We start from the raw sequence: 18,810 nt of genomic DNA, 5'->3' as shown, positions 1-18,810 counted from the left end.
AGACTCAGTCGTCTACACTTAGGATTTGCATGGCGCCTCGTAGCATAGCATAGTACAGCATAGCATAGCGTGTCGGAGCGGTGTTTCCATCATCGTCGCAAGGCATTAAGCAGCTTTTCTTCACTTAGCGATCTAGTCCCCTTGTGCACACACCTGTTCCTAGTGCATTCGGCCGCGTGTTAGCCTGGCACATGTACAGGCCGCGTGTAATTTTGATCTTACTTTTGGCTCCACGACGCCATTGCGGCTACGAAGCGAGATGCACTCGAGCCGCCTTCTCATTCCATGGCGGTTTCAGGTGGCCACTGGTGACGTTCTTCCAAATATCCCACAACTGCAGTGCAAGTGTTTGCGAATCTGGACGTATGCACTACCGTGTCCGTGCGCGCAACAACCGGAGTCGCGCAACAACCAAATCATCACAACTACACCATACTTTAACGCGTTGTAACTTAACAACTATAGCAGCTATTAACAAAGCGCTTGCAGCAATTAATACGCTAAAACTAGGCAAAAAACTTGTGTATTAGTATTTTGCTACCAGGTTCAGCATTAACTGCATAACTCTAGCTTAGAGACATAAGCACGTTTAGGACTCCTAGGAGACTAAGGACATTAACTAGCAACGTTTAACGCTATAACAGGAGATAGAGCTTGTAAAGTATATAGAGTTGCTTAGTACTTATTACTTACTACCTACTAGAGAGATAATCTAGAATTTTGCGTTGCTAGTAGCTCAAAATCTAGTTAGTAAGAGCTAGGTTACCTACTTTATTAATAAGTACTCTATCTATCTTATCTTGCGTTACTCTACTAGGATAGATTAACTATGTTATAACGCTAATTCCTACAATAAATATACGCTCTACTTTAACCTGCTACAGCACAAAATCTCTAAATACTCTATTAAGGGTTGCTACATATATAATATAGATAAGAAGGGCTTTATAATTAGCATTATAGGCAGAATAAAATATATGTTTAGTAAGCGTATATAGATAAAGAGAGAGATTAAAGTATCTATCTAGGATAGTAACTAAGCTTAGCAGACGCTTATAGCATGTGTGTGTAGTAATAGGATAGTACTACTACTAGGCATCATCTATAAGTTAGCCAATGCTAGCATTAAATTAGACTAGGTAGCTAAAATTAAGCTAGGAAAACACTCTGTAATAGTTACATTATTTTTCTTAGGGTGGACAAATAGGGATATAGGCCTTGCCTAGCTTAAGCAGGTGTTTAATTGCTACACTAAGGAGAAAGTATAAAGAAAGTAGAGGCTTTTAATACTAGATAGCTACAGATCCTATATAATAATAGACTTTATTAAGTACTATAATAACTATAAGATCCTTCTAGCTGTCCTTCCCCCTTACTTAACGTACTCCACAGGTGAGCGGATCAAACAGGTGAGCGGATCACTCTGCCAAGACCACACCAAACCTCCACCTTACCACGCAATGCCTTAACAACAACATTAATCTACGCCCTTAAGAGAAGCTGTAATACAGCTTGCGCTCTAGGCAATTAAATAAGACGCAATGCTTACCCTATAATGCGCTGCAGCTATATATAACGCGCCTTACAGTATACTACACGCTTAATACATAGGACAACCTACATAAGCTAATTATACGCCAGTTTAACAGATTATAGACTAGACTAAGGAGGACGTAATTACTAAGTATATCCTTAAGCTAGATACATAAGGATTTGCCTCTTAGCTAGCTACTATAGCTAATATAGCTAATTCTTTGCGTGCTAAGTATAATATAGGCCATGTTAGCATAAACTAGCCTAATATATTTATTAAGCGCTACCCTAACCTTAAAGTAAGGTTTAATTATAAGTATAACTACAAGAGAGCCCTCTATAAGGATCTAGAGATTATTAGGGGCTAGTTTAGGCTTATAGCAAATGTTAAAGCTAAGTATAGTATCTAGAACAATAATATATACAACTTTAATAAGACAGGCTTTATAATAGGCTAGATATTAACAGAAGCAGTTGTTACAGGCTTAGAGCGTTAAGGACAGCTAAAGGCAGTGCAGTAGGGTAATTAAGAGTAGATAACAGTTATATAGGGCATTAATAGCACAGGGTAGGCTATTCTACCCTTTATTATCTTTAAAGGCTGTAACTACCTCTCTGCCTAGTATAAAGAGGACAATCTGCCCTATAACTAGGTTATTAGAGTCTCTAAGAACAGATAGACTACTAACAAGCTTAGTCTAGACTAGTTAAAGCACTTTAATGCCTATATAAAGACGCGCACCTAAGGAGTACACTAGCTGCTCCTTATTAACAGCTATAAGAGCTATAACTCCCTTAACTTCTAATAATACTGTAAGGAAGTAAAGATTGTTACACTATATATACCTCTACACTTATCTTACCTCTTATAACTACTAGATATAGGTTATTTTGCCCCTCTAAAGAAGGTATATAGGCGCTAAGCTAAGAATCTTATATATAACTACATTACTTATATTACTAAAACTAAGTTTCTACTATGCTTTATAGACGCCTATAAGGAGATATTTACTTCTAGCAATATCTAAGGAGGCTTCTAAGGCGCTAGAATAGTCCCCCTTAACCTAGAACAGGTTATAATAGGTCTTAATGTCCGCCTATATACCCTACCACTACCTACTATAGAAGATAAGCCCTAGCAGTCCTAAACCCCAAGCACTACCCTGCAATTAGGGTTGCAATTAACGCTGGTTTAAGAGAGGATTTAAAGGCATGCAAGCAGCTTACTAACTTTAATAGTTAAGGCCTTTAAAAAGCTTGCTAAAGGTGCAGCTATAGTAGCGCATAAGCTAGTATTAGCTTAAAGGGAGATTACTAGGCTTTAAGCAGCAAATAAGGTTGCTACGTAACATAAATTGTATAAAAAAAAGCAATTATAGCAGGAGAGAGTCCTAACAGCTAAGGAAGGCCTTTAATTAACTACTCTAACTAAGTTTAGGGTGCGTAGTAATAGTAAGAAGGTAAAGAAGCAAGTGCGCGCTAAAGGAGGGGAAGTAACCTAAAGACGCTGTACAAAGTGCTATAATATTAGATATAACTTATATATATATAAGAAGGCTGTAGAAGATATTTCTAAATAATATTATATACTGCACTACTGTATATAAGGCTAAAGTAGGCTAATGCGAACTATAATAGGGTAGAAATTTGGTGTGGTCTTAGCAGAGTGATCCGCTTACCTGTTTAATCTGCTTACCTGTGGAGTACGTTAACCTAAACGCTCTAGCTGCTTAATATAGTACTGTTTAAGCCTCTATTAACAGCGTACTTAAAAGCAGTTACAATATATATCTATAAGGCTTAAAATAACGCACCTATTACTAGAGCAGACTTCTTCTGCCTATTCTGGCTAGTGTAGATGTGTAGCTTTACTAAAAAGCTAATACTTAAGTCCTTTAAGGCAACAGGTATCTATCTACTTAATTCTAACATTATCCTCTACTGCTTTATTAAAACACTAGAGAGCTTAGATTTAGATAGGTCCTTATTGTCTGTTTATAGCAACAAGGATTAGCTTAAAATAGAGACGTTGTTGCAGCGTGTAGTTAAAAACTAGAGTAAGAGTAATGTTAAAAAGATAAGACAATTAATCTACTATATCTTAGTTAAAACCTTACTTCTCTAGTATAAGATAGATAGCCTTAAAAAGACTCTAAAGACGCAGAAGAAGCATAAAAAGAAGAGCAAAACCTTAGACTTGCAGCAACAGCAGGAGTACTATAGTAGTGCAGTGTTCTAGTTACCTAGAAAGGTTAATAAAGCACGCTTCTGTAAGCAAGTCAGACAACATAAGAAGAAGGAGGAGAGGCTTAGAAAAGCTACTAGTAAGGAAGTAGCAGCTGCTAAGAAGCTGGTTAAGGAGAAGGAGAAGGAGGAGAGGCGTGTAGTGTAAGAGGCAGCTAAGGTAGTACGTAAGAAGGAGAAGGCTAATATAGCAAATTAGAAGGCTAAACAGAAGGCTAAAAAGCAGTATTAATAATAAGAGCTTAATGCTGCAAAAGCTATATAATTACCTTAAAAGGGTAAAAAGAAAGCTTTATAAGCAACCTAGCTAAAAAAGCGTTAAAAACGTAGTCCTAGGGATAATGTTGGTGGTTGTAGTCCCCTATTGCTGTCCCTAGCTCCCCCACTTAAAACCACATCACGTGGCCGCAACGTCAAGTTACCAGCCAAATTTAAATAGTACATCTTTTTTGCAAGTAATTAATTAGTACTACACTACAAAATCACAAAATAATAGCTGTTGTGGGTGGCTCTATAGCCTTATCTAATTTTAAGCGTTGAGGTGGTTTTCGGTCGTTGCGCGACTCCGGTTGTTGCGCGCACGGACACGGTATGTGACCGGGTGGAATGGTCAACGAGATGACAAGTCTCTATTTACCCTGGCAGCACATGCGCGTGCCATGCGGATCAAGGAGGTGGAAGCGCCCTGCCCGACAGCTTCTTGTTACAAAGTTCGTCAGAATTACCCGTTTGAACACCATGCCCGTCCTTGCATACCCTGCTCCCATGCCCGATTCTAGTACCTGCGCCTTCTGCGCGTGTCTGTCTGTCAGTGTGGCACGACTACTAACGAGCGAATCAGTAAGCTCGAGGGTGCTCCGAAAGGGCACTAGCTGGCGTGATCTCCGGCTTCTCCGCACTCCACAGCTTGACCTTCCCGCACCCCATGAATGTCTTTACAAGAGCACTAGCCTGCACAACATGATCCGCTACAATGGACCCATCAATTCAGAAAAGAGTCTCCAAAGCATGCGACGCCTGCAAGCGCCGCAAGGTGAAGTGCAACGGTCAGGAGCGGTGTCAGCAATGCAGTCACCTTGGTTTGAGATGCGTGTACTCGGCGACAGGCAAGCTGCGGAGTCAGGGCAAGAGAGGCCATATCATTTCCGAATTCAGGAACCAGACGAACAATGCTCACACAACATCACCACCCACTATACTACCGGCGAATGGGCTCCACATACAACCATACAGTGGGTTCGCGTACACCATCGACCGCGATGGGCTCGGTTCAGGTACGTCTTTCAGCAATCAAAAAATGCTTGACATCAAATACAGTGAGTCGGTACTGATCCAGTTCAGCATCTCCTGAATCATCTGTCACCTTGCAGTATAACAAGGCATTCTTTTTGGATCTCATACCAGATTATCTGGAAGGTGTCTACCCTGTGCAGCCTGTCATCACTGAGCTCGAACTACGGCACTATATCCATTCGATGGACCATGACCAGGAGATGCGCTCATTCATATATGCTTTCGGTGGCTGCACGCTTAATTTGACTCGATACGGGGATCGAAGGACAGAGGACGTTGTGCAGACCATCGAGAGCCTCATGGATTCATCGATCGACACAATGAAGCCTCCACACAAACTTCATCGTTCATCCGTCATGCGAGCCATGCAGTCAATTTTCATACATAACTGCCTTATGAGCTTACAGGGTAGCGACGCGGCGTTCCACTGGATGAGAGATGCGATCAGTGCAATCCAGCTCCTGCGTATCGACAACCCAGAGCATGTCTTGAATCTAGCGGCACCGGAAAGATCGAGAAGGCAGCGTCTGTATTGGCAGGCCTACATTCACGAGCGATTTATCGCAATCCTAGACTACCGTCAAGCCATCATGGTGCCACTCTACACATTACCCGAAGACGATCCCACCATTCCTGTTCAGGTGCACGAGGGCTTCAATCAGATCATCAAGCTCTTCCGACTTCTAGACACGGAATTTCTCAGCAGCTGGCTTGGTGCAGCTGGACAGAACGGTCCTGTCACCAGTACCTGGGTCGAGGCCAAGTCACGCGAACTCGAGGGCGATCCAGAAGCCGACGCGCTCGAGCTAGCGAATCTTTCCATGATGCAGCGCGCAGACCTGACCATCACACGTGAATGGCTCCGCACACTAGTTTGGCGGCTCGCCATGGGCCAGACGCTGCTTTCGTCGCGATCGTCCAAGGAGTGCCTGTCGCTCCTCTTCCCAGTCCGATTATCGCAGTCACTGCGGCATCAGCTGTCGAGCATGTCACGCCAAGATATTGAGGTGCATGGTAGTTCGATCACGCAGAAGCTCTTCGAGATCACCGACACAATTGCCGATGTGCTGATCCACATACCGGCCGCCACTCTTGAGGAAACCGCACTACGTATCGACGACTTCCTCTTTATTCTCGACTTCATACTACTATTCCCCCAGCTTGATGCCACACGGCGCGGGATCCTGCTGGAGAAGCTCGAGCGCCTGCAGACCATGTTCCCGGAGGCGGTCAGCAACGCAAGCTCGCCCAGTTTGCCGCTGGATCTGCAGAGCCCCTGTGCAAACGATCCCTGGTACCAAGTGGCGCAATCCAAAACCGCTGCAGGGCTCGAAGAGATGGCTGATGGGCAAGCGCCGGGACAGGTGCACGCACATCAAGATGAAGGGGTGGGAACATCAAGAGAAGTCAGAGTTGGCCAGCTGGCTACCTGGAATCACATCTCGAGAAGGCTCTCAATGGCACATTTTGGCACTTCGTAGCACCTGTCAAGTCATGGAGGATATTTGCACATCCATTGCCACGTTCTTCTCGCTGGATCAGGTATGTTCTTGAGTTTGAGTCAAGAGTTTCTGATCTAGGTTCGAGATTCTTCGTGTCCTCAACGACGTGTGGCCTAGTTTGCAAGCAAATAGATCCTACCTTCCCAAGCAGCTAGCTCCTCCTCCACCGGCTCATTGACACTGCTGATGAGCAGTTCCCTCTCAACACTGCCAAGCTGGCTAGGAACAAACAACTTCTGCGACTTATCCGTGAAGTTGCAAATGACAAATGCCTTCTTGCCTTTCCATGTCTTGGTGAAAGCGTAGAAGTCCAAGTTCTCAACGTCCAGATCATCGTACTCGCCATGCACAAGCAGATCGTTGTACTGTTTGCGAACGGCTAGCATGCGCTTCCAGTACGAGAGCACGGAGTTCTTATCGGATTGTTGCTGCTTGGCATTGCACACGTCTGCGTCTTCGAGCGGGCGCATCCACGGCTTTGCGTGTGCGTTGGGAGGCGAGAACCCGTTTGTTGGCCCTGTAGACCACGACATGGGTACACGCGAGTGGTCGCGAGCGAGGTGCTGTAGGCTTGTATGTGCGGCTTCCAGCGCCTTGGGGTCGTTGTTTGTGCGGCGCGCAACCATCTTGTAGTAGTTGCTTGAATCGACGTCCTTGAACTCATCCATGGTCCAGCTCTTGGGGAAGTTGGTCATGCCGATTTCCTGACCCTGATAGATGAAGAGTGTACCAGAGAGCGCGCACATCATCAGACAGAGCATCTTGCCGCCGGCAACGCGGTGCTCAGGCGCATCGGAGGTGAAGCGTGTGATGGAGCGGGATTGGTCGTGGTTCTCCAGGAATACGGTTGTCCAGCCATCGTTGCCGCGGATGAGGTCCTGGGTGCGTGCGATGGCCTTCTTGAAATCAGGCAGGACCCAGTTACGTGGGGTGGTTTGGAATTTGTAAGGACCCTGGCCGACATCGACGACATCGAATTGGAAAACCATGTTCAGTTGCTTTTCCTTCGCTGAGACGTATTCGAGAACACGTGCCACGTCCTTTGTGTGTGGACATTCACCCACGGTCATGGCATCGTATTTGTTGAGGATTTGGTTCATCTCACCCAGGAATTCCTTCATCCTAGGTCCATTGCAGTACTGGTATCCAGCGAATTGCCACTCAGATCCGGGGTCTGTAACTGGAGCATCGAGCATTTCACCTTTGCTGTACATGTTGACTGTGTCGACACGGAAACCGTCTACACCACGCTCAAGCCAGAACTCCATGGCGGATCTGTAGATGGCTTTGCGTGTCTCCTCATTCTCCCAGTTCAGGTCAGGCTGTTCGGGGCAGAAAAGATGGAGGTAGTACTCCTCGGTATGCTCGTCCCACTCCCAAACGCTACCCGTGAAGTTTGACACCCAGTTGTTGGGAGGCTTACGGACGCCGTTCTCATAGCGAGCGGGACGCCAGATGTACCAGTCACGCTTGGGGTTGTCCTTCGACGAGCGAGACTCGAGAAACCATTGGTGCTCGAGACGGTCAGTATAGTTCCATTGCTTGGAATGCGACATGGAGACCTACCAAGTTGGAGGTGTGGTTGACCACAAGGTCCAGAATGATGCGCATACCACGAGCATGTGTCTCGGCGATCAGCCTCTCCATATCCTGAAGCGTGCCGTATGGAGCGTACACATCCTCATAGTTGCGGATGTCGTATCCCATGTCAACTTGAGGGCTGTCGAACATAGGGCAGATCCAGATTGTATCAACACCAATTGAGCGGATGTAGTCCAGCTCCGATATGATGCCTTCGAAATCACCTACACCATCGCCGTTGGAGTCTTTGAAGGAAGCTGGGTAGATCTGGTAGACGACGCCATCCTTCCACCACGGTCTCTGTGTGACAGTCATGTCAGGTGTGTTGTGAAGAGCAAGATGTGAGAAGTGCAGAGGTAAAGCTCGAAAGAGTTTGAACGTAGACGGACAAAGTCAAACGATCAGGGGCTTTTTCCTTCGAAAGTCGAGTGCTTGCGAGACCGGCTCTTATAGCACTACACCGTCTCCAGTAGAGCGTACAGTGGAGAGGATTGTGGGTGATAGACTGCTACTCACGTGTAGTCGAGGGTCCATGGAGATATTGAAGCTCTACGCACAAGGGCGGTAGGACTCTCGGGGGGATTGCAATTGGTCTGAGGCCGGGCCGTCGTGTCCGGCAGTGAGTTGAGGCGGGGAGTCGTCGTTAGGTGCGGTATCACAAAACGCTATCCTTTCCCATGGGGTGTGAGTTGAGGTGCACGTTTGGCCTTCTCCACACCCCTCGACAGGATTAAGCGAGGTGCTGGGGCTTGGGGCGGGGAAGGCACGAACGGTGACACCAACGCCTCGAGATCAGCGTGCCGACAACGTGCGAATTACAACCCTTGCCTCCCCCAGTTTATGCACCCTTCCAGCACAGGAAAGCACGCTTGGGCGCGGCTAATGGAGCATCGACTGGGATATCATGGCACACGTGATACTAGGATGCACTCGCTGCTCCGAATTTGGACGAGTCGGCCCGAGTTCAGACGTACCACAGACCCCGGTCTGAGCGAGTCGAATTGGCTGGCCTGGCCCGTCGGCGCCTCTCCCTCAGACTAGAAGCCGGCTATCCCCAGATGGAGAGGTCGACTGCAGAAATGTAGCTTCGACGCCCCCAGACCTCGCCTGTCTCCCCGCGTCATTTTCTCACCACACCCGTCGGTATTCGCTCACTTGGCGAGCATGCACAAGGCGTGACACTCGGGTTGAGGTTAAGCAAGGTGTATAAGACGACCTTGCGTTCCACCCGAAAGAGAGGGTCATCGGCAAGCTCGCAAACCAACTGCCTGGATCCCGGTCAAGCCGTGAACTAGAGGTCTTTGCTGACTTCAAGTCTGCTCCCCCCTTTATCTTGGATCGAGCCTTGATTCGACTTGGACAAGACCACCACCATGTCTCGTCGCAACAGCAGCGTCGTCGCCGTCGACGTCGACCAGGCGCGCAAGCTCTCCGTCGCCATGCCTGATCTCAAGCACGTCTCCCACAGCGCCAACAAGGCCACTGAGCTGGAGCGCAACATGACACTGCGCGAAGGCATCAGGCTCTACCCCAAGGCTGTTGCTTGGTCCGTCCTGCTCTCCACCGCTATCATCATGGAGGGATTCGACAAAGTCCTCATCAGCTCTCTTTTCGCCGCCCCAGCTTTCAAACAGCGATATGGCTCCCAGCTCGCCAATGGAGATTGGGAGATCACCGCAGCATGGCAGTCTGGCCTGCAGAACGGTGCCTTTGTTGGTGAATTCTTCGGTCTGCTCCTCAACGGTTACATTGCGGATCGTTTCGGCTACAGGAAGACGATGATGGGCGCATTGTTTGTCGTCAACCTCTTCATCTTCATTGTTTTCTTCGCCCAGAACATTCAGATGCTCCTTGTTGGCCTTATCTGCTGCGGTATTCCGTGGGGTGTCTTCCAGACGTTGACCTGCACCTATGCCGCAGAGGTCACGCCCGTCCCACTCCGCCCTATCCTTACCACCTACGTCAACCTCTGCTGGGTCATGGGCCAGTTCCTCGCTTCCGGTGTTCTCAAGGGCGTTGCCCTCCGTCCCGACCAGTGGGCCTACCGCATCCCGTACGCGCTGCAGTGGCTTTGGCCTACTCCCATCCTCATCGGCATCTACTTCGCCCCTGAATCTCCCTGGTGGCTCATCCGCAAGGGTCGTGATGAGATGGCCAAGGCCATGGTGCTGCGCTTGACCTCACCTGAAAAGCTCACCAACTTCGACGCCGACGAGGCCATTGCTATGATGCGTCACACCAACGAGCTCGAGAAGGCTGTTTCCGAGGGCACTTCCTACGTTGACTGCTTCCGCCGAACTGATCTTCGCCGCACTGAGATCGCCGCTATGACCTGGTTCACGCAGGCTTTCTGCGGTGCTGCCCTCATTGGACAATCGACCTACTTCTTCGTCCAGGCCGGTCTCAGCGAGTCCAATTCCTTCTCCATGTCGCTCGGCCAGTACGCCATTGGCGCCGTCGGTGTCTTCATCGCTTGGATACTCATTCCTCGTGTTGGTCGTCGCACCCTCTACGTCTACGGCGATCTGGCCATGGTCACCATTCTACTCCTCATCGGATTCTGTGGAATCATCCCCAAGGGCAACCAAGGCGCTCAGTGGGCCATTGGTGCCCTTCTCCTTGTTTTCGCCTGCGTCTACAACATCACCGTCGGCCCCGTTTGCTACGCCATTGTCGCTGAAATCCCGTCCACCCGTCTCCGCCAGAAGACGGTCGTCTTGGCCCGCAACTTCTACAATCTGGCTTCCTGCGTCGCCAACGTCTTGACCCCACGCATGTTGAACCCCGGTGCATGGGTAAGTCTCCCCACCTCTTTGCTCGACTCCCGTGGCTGACGTCGTGTAGGATTGGGGCGCCAAAACCGGCTTTTTCTACGCCGGCACCTGTTTCCTCTGCTTCGTCTGGGCCTTCTTCCGCCTTCCCGAGGCCAAGGGCCGCACCTACGCCGAGCTCGACACTCTGTTCGAGAAGAAGGTTCCTGCACGCCAGTTCAAGCACACGGTTGTCGACAGCTTCCACGTCGATGGCGATTCCAGCAGCGACTATGGCATGGAGAAGAATGGCGCTCATACACATCTGGAGACCGTCCATTCCAAGGATAGGGCGTAGATGCGGCAAGACGAATCGATGCCAACGAATCACGTTTTGCGCAACGTTGTTGTACTTTACAGCGCAGTGTATATATAGACTTGTTTGTAAATGATATCAAATCACCTGTGCAGACGCACTTGTTGACTTTCCCTCGATGGAAACAACTACGCCTGCAACTGACTCTTCACCGTCTCGGCAAAAACAGCGGCACTTGCAGATGCGGTACTTGGGTGCCAACCAGTACACGCGTGTGGCTTACTCGCAGGCTCGCTGTCAACACGTAGCATCTGCCGCACGTCCAAAACCCAACATGCCCCACCCCATCCTCAACCTCCACGAGCTATGCTTCCCACCGACGAACCCGCTTCCAGCAGACTACCCCCTGATCATCAACGCGGTAACGGAGTCAGTGCTCAAGCAGGCCCTTTGAGCTGTGGTGGGTGGTGGTGGTGGTGATGCGGGATGAGCACGATAGAATCCACCATCTAGACCGACCGAAGGAGATGATCAAGGTCAAAGGACTGCAGGTCGCTGCCACCGGAGTCGAAGACGCGCTGCTGCAGCATCTGGAGGAGGGGTTGGTGCGGGATGCGTGTGTAGCGGGTGTGGATAACGGGAGGGGGGATGGCAGTCTGTTTGTCAGAGCCTGGGTCGTGGTGACGGAGGAAGGGAGGAAACAGGGTAGAGAGGAAGTAGCGAGGAAGATGGACGAGTGGGTCAAGGGAAGACTGAGCAGACACAAGTGGCTCACGGGGTGTGTGGAGGTTGTTGAATCGGTGAGTCGTTGTACCGACGTGTTGTGAAGGATACCGACAAGGAGCGTAGATTCCACAAACGCCCTCGGGAAAGAGGTTGCGGAGAGAAACGCGGGATCAGTATCATGCGCGGTTGAAGGGGGATGGCCAGGCCAAGCTGTAGTCGTCCGAGTGTTTCCAGAGGGTGTGGTTGCTAGATCTTGTGTCGAATGCGTTGGGAAGTCTATTGCAAGGGCTTAGCAGGACTCTTGCTGTGGTTTCGTGTATGCCTAGCAGTGACTTCAAGACTTGATGTTGATCAGATGAGAGGCTTGTGGAATGTTCAAACTATGATTACCATTTTTAAGTGAGAGTACGCCATGACATGCATGCAAACGTGCTGATGTTTAGAGAAAGGGCAATTACGTTCAACCAGGTCACCCACGTTCTTCGTTACCATTCGTTCATCTCTTGTACACGGTCATCAGTCACCCACATTCTTCGTTACAGTTCGTTCATCTCTTGTACACGGTCATCATCGTCGTCACTGCTGTGCTTGGGAAACTTCCTGTACCAGTCCTTTGGGGTGCCACCAGGGAGACACAGGCCAAGACGCCAGAAATAGTCTCGGTGCGCAAAGAAGAGCTGCCAGAACTTGAAGCGCGTAGGCACGCCCCATGCAGGGCGGTCGTCGTCACTGCCCTCAATGCAGTGCGGGTCCCGGTCGCCGTGGCAGTAGTGTACATCGGCCAAGGAGAAGGGCAGGCTCGGTTCCGAGATGAAGAGCTCCTCGCTGTGCATGGAGTAGCCCCACTCTTCCAAAGGCAGCAAGGGCACGGGGTCACCAACGTGGGTGACGCGGTGGAAGGTGTTGGCGTCGTGGTCGGCGGTGGTGTTAAAACGGGCGTCTATGTAGGCGTTGAGGTTCTTGTTTCCAAGTCGTGGCTCGCCAAAGGTGGTGACGCGAGGGTGCCATCCACGCGCCTTGAAGTCCAGAGCGGCCAGCGTGGCTACGGCACCACCCAACGAGTGGCCCACCAGCACGAGCTGGTAGTTGGGATACTTGTCCAGCGCCTCGGCGACGTGAGGCAGGACGAGTTTGCGGGTGTTCAGCCAGGAGGAGTAGAAGCCCGTGTGCACGGAGCAGTTTGTGCACTTGGGGGGGTCTGCAGGCGGTGGGTCTCGGTCAGACGGGGCAGAGGACTGCAGATGCGGGGCGAGGTAGTGGGACGTGGCGCCGTCATGGTCGTCGGCGGGGTAGGGGACGTATTCCTGGGGGATGGTGGAGAGGTCTGCGATGGTGTTGGCGAGCGAGTAGGTGCCTCGAAAGGCGAGGATGAGGCGGGGGTTCGCAGGGGCGTGGGACAGGGCGATGTAGCCGCAGGAGTCGGACAGGAAGGGACCTGTGTTCCATGCCTGGCGCAGTCAGTAGCGTGTCAACACGGCAGTGCTGCCTGCGGCGACGCACCGTGACCAGCTCGAAGCGCTCAAAGTCGCGGTCAGAGCAGCGGCTGGCGCATTGGAAGGGCTTCTGGATGCCGAGGCCGGCGGTGCCCACGCAGTAGGAGATGTCGACGATGCGCGCGAGCTGCTCGAGCTCCCAGAAGAGCTTCTGCGAGATCAGCGTGTCGTTGGCATTGGCGATGTTGGTGCTGGGGAGGGGGCCGTGGGCGGCGGTGGCGGCGGCGGCGACGAGGACGAGACGGGGCAGGACAGGCAGGACAGGCGGGACAGACAGGACAGACAGGACAGACAGGACAGGCAAGACAGGCAGGACAGGCAGGACAGGCAGGACAGACAGGACAGACAGAACAGACAGAACAGACAGAACAGACAGAACAGACAGAACAGACAGAACAGACAGAACAGACAGAACAGACAGAACAGACAGAACAGACAGAACAGACAGAACAGACAGAACAGACAGAACAGACAGAACAGACAGAACAGACAGGACAGGCAGCACAAGGGCGGAGACGGCGTCCATGGAGGCTGTCTGCAACTTCTTCATCACATACTCCTGGGGGGCGGCCTGTGCTGAGGACAGTCAGTCACTGCAGTCAGTCACTGCAGTCGCTGTCAGTGGAGCGAGAATGAGGTCAGAGGACGATGCATCCGGACATGATCAGGCGTCGGCCGGGGCGCGCAGCCATTGCCGGTGCACGACGGCCGGTGGCTTGCTGGGCGCCAAGCAGAGAGCGACCAGCGGTGACGTAGTGGCTTTGGCGCGTTTGAGCGAGACAGCAAGGATACGATGCCTTCATCAAGCAAAACGGGCGCTTCCTGCTCACCCTCACGCCGAAGACACACACGCCCAAGTCACTCCACACACACGCTTTCCGCTGGCATCCGCACACCACCGGCCAAGACACGACCTGCACGACCGCTTTCTTTGCCATCGCTTGTTTCCTTAGCGCCGCATTGCATGTTGCCTCGCTGCATCGTTGCATCGCTGCATCCACTCCTTTAAAGTGCAGTCACCACAACCACGACCACACGCCTGCACGCCTACACGCCCGCCATGGCCGCCGAGCAGACATCGACGGAGCCCCTGCGCGCGGCCACGCCCACCCTCACAGAACCCGAGCGCCCCGCCACAGCGCACACGGCACACGGCTCCCTCCAAGTCCCCGGCCTCGATGGCGCCGTCGACCCAAACAACAGCACAACAGCCGTCAACGCCAGTGCCACCCCCAGCCGGCCCGTCACGCCAAACGGCCACAACATCCTCAACGCTAGATATCCCCACACCCAGGTCACCTACGATGATCCCGACTTCATGCGGCCCCCGCCCCTCAAGTACACCCTGCGCACCCGCAGGAAGGCCATCTTCTGGTTCTGGACCCTCATCATCCTCGACTGCATCTGCATGCCCATTGCCCTGTACTTTGGCATGTGGTACGGCCTCACGCGCGACCAGCTGTCAGCCAACGCCGTCTTCAGTATCAGCACCGCCCTGCTGGGTACCGTTTCCATCGTCGAGTACTTTATTCGTTTCCACCGCCTCTGGAAGAAGAACTCCAACTGCAGGGTCATCGGCGCCAAGCGATCTTATGTGAGTGGCCTTCTTTCTACCCATGACACCACAGCAACGCTAACCAGTCCCAGCTCGACTGGTTCCACTGGAACTTGTCCTTTGCATGGTTCTTCATCATGATTGAGCTCATCGCCGGCACCTGTCCCCACGACCCCCCGATCCGCGTCCTCGCCATGCCTGCGCCCACCATGCTGTTCGCCATTGGCTTCCAGCTGCTGTTCCTCGATCTGCTTCGACTCCGCGGTGTCCCAGCACCCTGCCGTATCTCTTCGCTCCCCAAGGGCGCGCCTCTGCGACCTGGTATCTACGCTTACATCGAAGACGTCTGTGCCGTGGACGGATCCGGAGGCACCGAGTTCAGGCAGAGACTCAACCTGCGCTACCAGGCCAGCAAGGCTTTCCGTGAGATGCTACACCGCCTGACCCTGTTCTGGGCTATCGGCGCCATCGTGTGCGCCACCGTCTGTACCGCCATCATCTTCACCATCCCGCGAGATGCTGCCTACGTTGTAAGTGTATTCCATCTCCTCTCGCACCAGCAAATGCTCACTTGCCTTAGGTTGGCTGGGTCCTGCCCTTTCTGTGGGCCGGTATCTGGGTGGCCATCACCATTCCCTGGGTCCAGCGCGACCTCATGAAAGAGTACAACGACTGGACCGAGGCCAGGTGGAAGGCATAAGCTTGTATCTGCTTTCTCTTGTATCATCATCTTATACTGTACAGTGGGCACTCATTGCAATGGCGCTGGCGTTTGGTTTTCAACGAGGTTTTCTCTGAGACGAGCATGTTACACGATACCACGGTTGCTTAGATTGTTCAATGCGCTCACTTGTATTCCATCCACAGTCACCCACGACTTGCACTCTTATTGTTCAGTGCACTCACTTCTATTCCACCCACAATCATCCACGACTTCCGCTCTTACCATTCAACCCACCATGACTCCATTCCACTATCGGATCCTGTGCGGACCCAAGACGCGTACATTGCCGATCCTGACATCACAATGAGACCACCTACAACCCTCCCTGTGCAGATCCTACATCACCACTACCACTACCACTAGTTACCATCAACATCATCCATTGTACACATAAAAGTATAGATAATATACCATCTGCCTTTACTAGAGGATTTTATGTTTACATGTAAATGTAAATTGCGGTAAATTTACGTTCATATCTAAAGGTGATGTAACGTTACAGTTGATTTTCATTTTTAGAGTCAAGGTAATATAGCATAGAACGTCTAGAACAAAGGAATAGAGCTACTTTTCTACTTGCCTACTTTTTGCTTTCCTGCACAAAGCACTCGTTGGATCGCTATCCCTGCTCTCACCGCTTACAACGTACTACACCCCGCCACCGGAATGCGCTGACCGATGGATGCTAGCTGGCGGTCAAGTGGTCACCACAACAACCAGAATCGCTACAGCGCAAGCCCTTCTTCCCCCTAGCTTCACATCCTCGATAGCAGGTGCGGCCACGATTGTAGCAACATCTGTCCTTGGCCTTTCCGCTCCTGTCACTACTCCGCCCATAACGTCTTCGTCAGGACTGCTACCGCGAGATGGTTTCATCGCCCAAAACTACACCGTTCTCAGCCTTGATCTGAACGGGACTGCCACCGATCCATCCTACCGGAGATGTCAGCCATATAGGCTTGCGCCAACGTACAGCCCCGGCATATGTCCACATGGGCAAACTATTGCAGAAGTCACTGCGTGGCAGGTGAAAGCATCTACGGGGTACCGCACGTTCTGGCAAGCTAGTTGCTGCAGAAGGTTCGATTCTGAACCGACCCAATGAAACACTGCTGACCAAGGAAAGCGGCATGACCTTTGGGCCCGAGTACTATGAAGCGTGTATCAGTACCTTTTCTACTCCATTGCAAGCGCTAGCGCTTCTCATCACTACGCCCTACAGTGGCGCTTCACCCTCGACATGGTACGAGTACACGAGATCGACTTACATAACCTCTGCCAGCAGTTGGTTGACATGGACAACCTCGAGCACCACGCTACTGTCCACAGGTCTAGCCGTTGCAGACCCAATCGTGGTGGCTTGGCAGGCAGAAGACTTCAGTTTGTTTCCTCCCGACTATGCGACTTCCCTAGCAAGGAAGATCGGCATGGCTCTTCCTACGAATACAGCAAGTCCACCACGACAAGGCGAAACAGGAGCGCCAGGGCTCGGCACGGGCGCAAAAGCCGGCATAGGCATCGGAGCGGCGATTGGTGCCGTCGCGGTTCTCACAGCCATTGCATCGCTCTGCCTGCGAAGACGGCGTCAGACAAAAGTCCAGCCAGCTACGCAAGGGCAAGTCATGTCCGAGATGGCCGACCAGGACCACGACCTCGCAAAGAAGAAGTGGTGGATTGCAGGGAAGTGGAGAAACGAGGCTCAGGCTCAAGCCGAGCCGCAGGAGCTCGAGAACAAGACGGTCCACGTTGTACCCGGGCCGCCGGCTGAGCTCGATGGAGTATCGTTGCAACATCCGAATGACGCCGGTCGTGCTGTTCTTCATTGAAAGGGGGCTTTACACGATTTAGTGATGTATTACAAGCGCTCCATGTGCTTCCTCGTCTACCAGAGACAGTACGCAGAGTCTGTCAAAACATGTCAATGGCGTTGGGTTTATGCACCAGGCATCGCTCGCTGCACCATGTCCATCCATGCATGATCTGTGCATGTTCAAAAATCAAAGTCTTCAGTCATCGCACCAAGCGCGTCGCGGCTCGTATCTTACCTTTGGGTTTCTGGCAGCTAAGCTACACTTCCTATCTATAACATCTCGATACATATGTAGATGTATATTTATATTACTAATGGCCATGCTATTTGGTATTCTTCCAAGCGCCAAGGCATCCTTGTATTGTGTTGCGCTCTCTACTTCGATGCTCTTGTGCTCCCCTGCGAGACGCACCTCTGCTGGGAGCACAACCTATAATAGGTATGGTGGTGTGCATGCTCCACCCTTCAGATCAACATGGCAGGTTACGAGAGGTCCAGAAGGTGTGCAATGTTCACCACGGACATGCAGTTCAGCACAGCGCTCAGAGCAATATATCTTGGTGTTGAAGCTGGGTAGGGAGCGTGCAGATGTTGGCGAGGCAGCACTGACCACGCGCCCGCAGTAGCGGACAGAGCAGACGCTCGTTCCGTCAGTCGCTTGCATTGTACAGCTCGGGCGGTAGTTCGTTTCGATTGCTGAAAGAGGTTCTAGATGGCGAGCGCCTCAGGCGCGGATACAGCACTCACTAGATTATGCTTGCCGCTCTTCACTGCGCACGTCGGCAGTGTGTTGAATGTTGTTGAAGTAGACCAATCCTAATAGCCATGATGGCCCAGTTGTGTTGCAGGTGAAGGCAGCGTACGATGGCAGAGCTATAGTTAAGGACCGACCAAAACGGCGCTAGCGCAAAGAGCAGGTGAAGGAAGGAGTTCAGAAATGCAGCATCTTTCTCCTTTAGGGGCGCTGCAGACATCTTGTTGGGAACAGGCACTCTTGCGATGTCTTCAAGGAAACGCTTTGCACCACGTTACTACGCGAGTTCACTATCTGGTACAACGGCTTCAGCATAGTCATAAGGCCTCGGGATGCCAGCACCGTTCCACAACTCCCTGGAGGAAGAGCGGCAAGCTGTGTCGTAGACGGAAGAAGCAAATACAATGCTGTTAAATCAACCTACAGTGTTTGCACTTTGCATAGGAACATCTTGTGAGTACACATATTCGCCTTTGCGACCTTGCTTAGAGGCTAGCCTTTCGTGAGTCTAGCCAAAGTAGAAGGTACC

At 51.3% G+C, this 18,810-nt stretch overlaps 6 protein-coding genes across 6 annotated transcripts, besides 10 other annotated features; 4 read left to right on the top strand and 2 right to left on the bottom strand.

The window, feature by feature from the left end:
- Positions 1–40: 40 nt before the first annotated feature.
- Positions 41–69: a tandem repeat.
- A 302-nt stretch (positions 70–371) lies between these two features.
- Positions 372–426: a mobile genetic element.
- Positions 385–1,377: a mobile genetic element.
- Positions 1,378–3,244: a mobile genetic element.
- Positions 3,242–4,369: a mobile genetic element.
- A 381-nt stretch (positions 4,370–4,750) lies between these two features.
- EKO05_0008154 (uncharacterized protein) lies at positions 4,751–6,551 on the top strand (the record flags this gene model as incomplete). Its single annotated transcript, XM_038941489.1, has 2 exons — positions 4,751–5,051; positions 5,119–6,551. The coding sequence occupies 2 exons, from the start codon at positions 4,751–4,753 to the stop codon at positions 6,549–6,551; spliced, it is 1,734 nt and encodes a 577-aa protein (XP_038796616.1).
- A 134-nt stretch (positions 6,552–6,685) lies between these two features.
- Positions 6,686–8,468, bottom strand: EKO05_0008153 (Oligo-1,6-glucosidase; the record flags this gene model as incomplete). Its single annotated transcript, XM_038941201.1, has 2 exons — positions 6,686–8,086; positions 8,139–8,468. 2 exons carry the CDS (start codon positions 8,466–8,468, stop codon positions 6,686–6,688), a joined length of 1,731 nt encoding a protein of 576 aa, XP_038796615.1.
- A 1,058-nt stretch (positions 8,469–9,526) lies between these two features.
- On the top strand, positions 9,527–11,261 carry EKO05_0008152 (uncharacterized protein; the record flags this gene model as incomplete). Its single annotated transcript, XM_038941241.1, has 2 exons — positions 9,527–10,948; positions 10,998–11,261. 2 exons carry the CDS (start codon positions 9,527–9,529, stop codon positions 11,259–11,261), a joined length of 1,686 nt encoding a protein of 561 aa, XP_038796614.1.
- Positions 11,262–11,676: 415 nt separating this feature from the next.
- Positions 11,677–11,701: a tandem repeat.
- A 780-nt stretch (positions 11,702–12,481) lies between these two features.
- EKO05_0008151 (Feruloyl esterase) lies at positions 12,482–13,964 on the bottom strand (the record flags this gene model as incomplete). Its single annotated transcript, XM_038941335.1, has 2 exons — positions 12,482–13,393; positions 13,446–13,964. 2 exons carry the CDS (start codon positions 13,962–13,964, stop codon positions 12,482–12,484), a joined length of 1,431 nt encoding a protein of 476 aa, XP_038796612.1.
- Positions 13,626–13,671: a tandem repeat.
- Positions 13,668–13,703: a tandem repeat.
- Positions 13,708–13,936: a tandem repeat.
- Positions 13,965–14,021: 57 nt separating the features above from the next.
- Positions 14,022–14,061: a tandem repeat.
- A 437-nt stretch (positions 14,062–14,498) lies between these two features.
- Positions 14,499–15,693, top strand: EKO05_0008150 (uncharacterized protein; the record flags this gene model as incomplete). The annotated part of the gene is made up of 3 exons (XM_038941413.1): positions 14,499–15,032; positions 15,086–15,523; positions 15,574–15,693. The coding sequence occupies 3 exons, from the start codon at positions 14,499–14,501 to the stop codon at positions 15,691–15,693; spliced, it is 1,092 nt and encodes a 363-aa protein (XP_038796611.1).
- Positions 15,694–16,399: 706 nt separating this feature from the next.
- EKO05_0008149 (uncharacterized protein) lies at positions 16,400–17,543 on the top strand (the record flags this gene model as incomplete). Its single annotated transcript, XM_038941295.1, has 2 exons — positions 16,400–16,797; positions 16,844–17,543. 2 exons carry the CDS (start codon positions 16,400–16,402, stop codon positions 17,541–17,543), a joined length of 1,098 nt encoding a protein of 365 aa, XP_038796610.1.
- Positions 17,544–18,810: the final 1,267 nt, after the last annotated feature.

This window comes from Ascochyta rabiei, chromosome 14, assembly GCF_004011695.2.
Source record: "Ascochyta rabiei chromosome 14, complete sequence".
NCBI classification, from domain to species: Eukaryota; Fungi; Ascomycota; class Dothideomycetes; order Pleosporales; family Didymellaceae; genus Ascochyta; species Ascochyta rabiei.
This window is presented reverse-complemented; position numbering and strand designations above follow the sequence as displayed.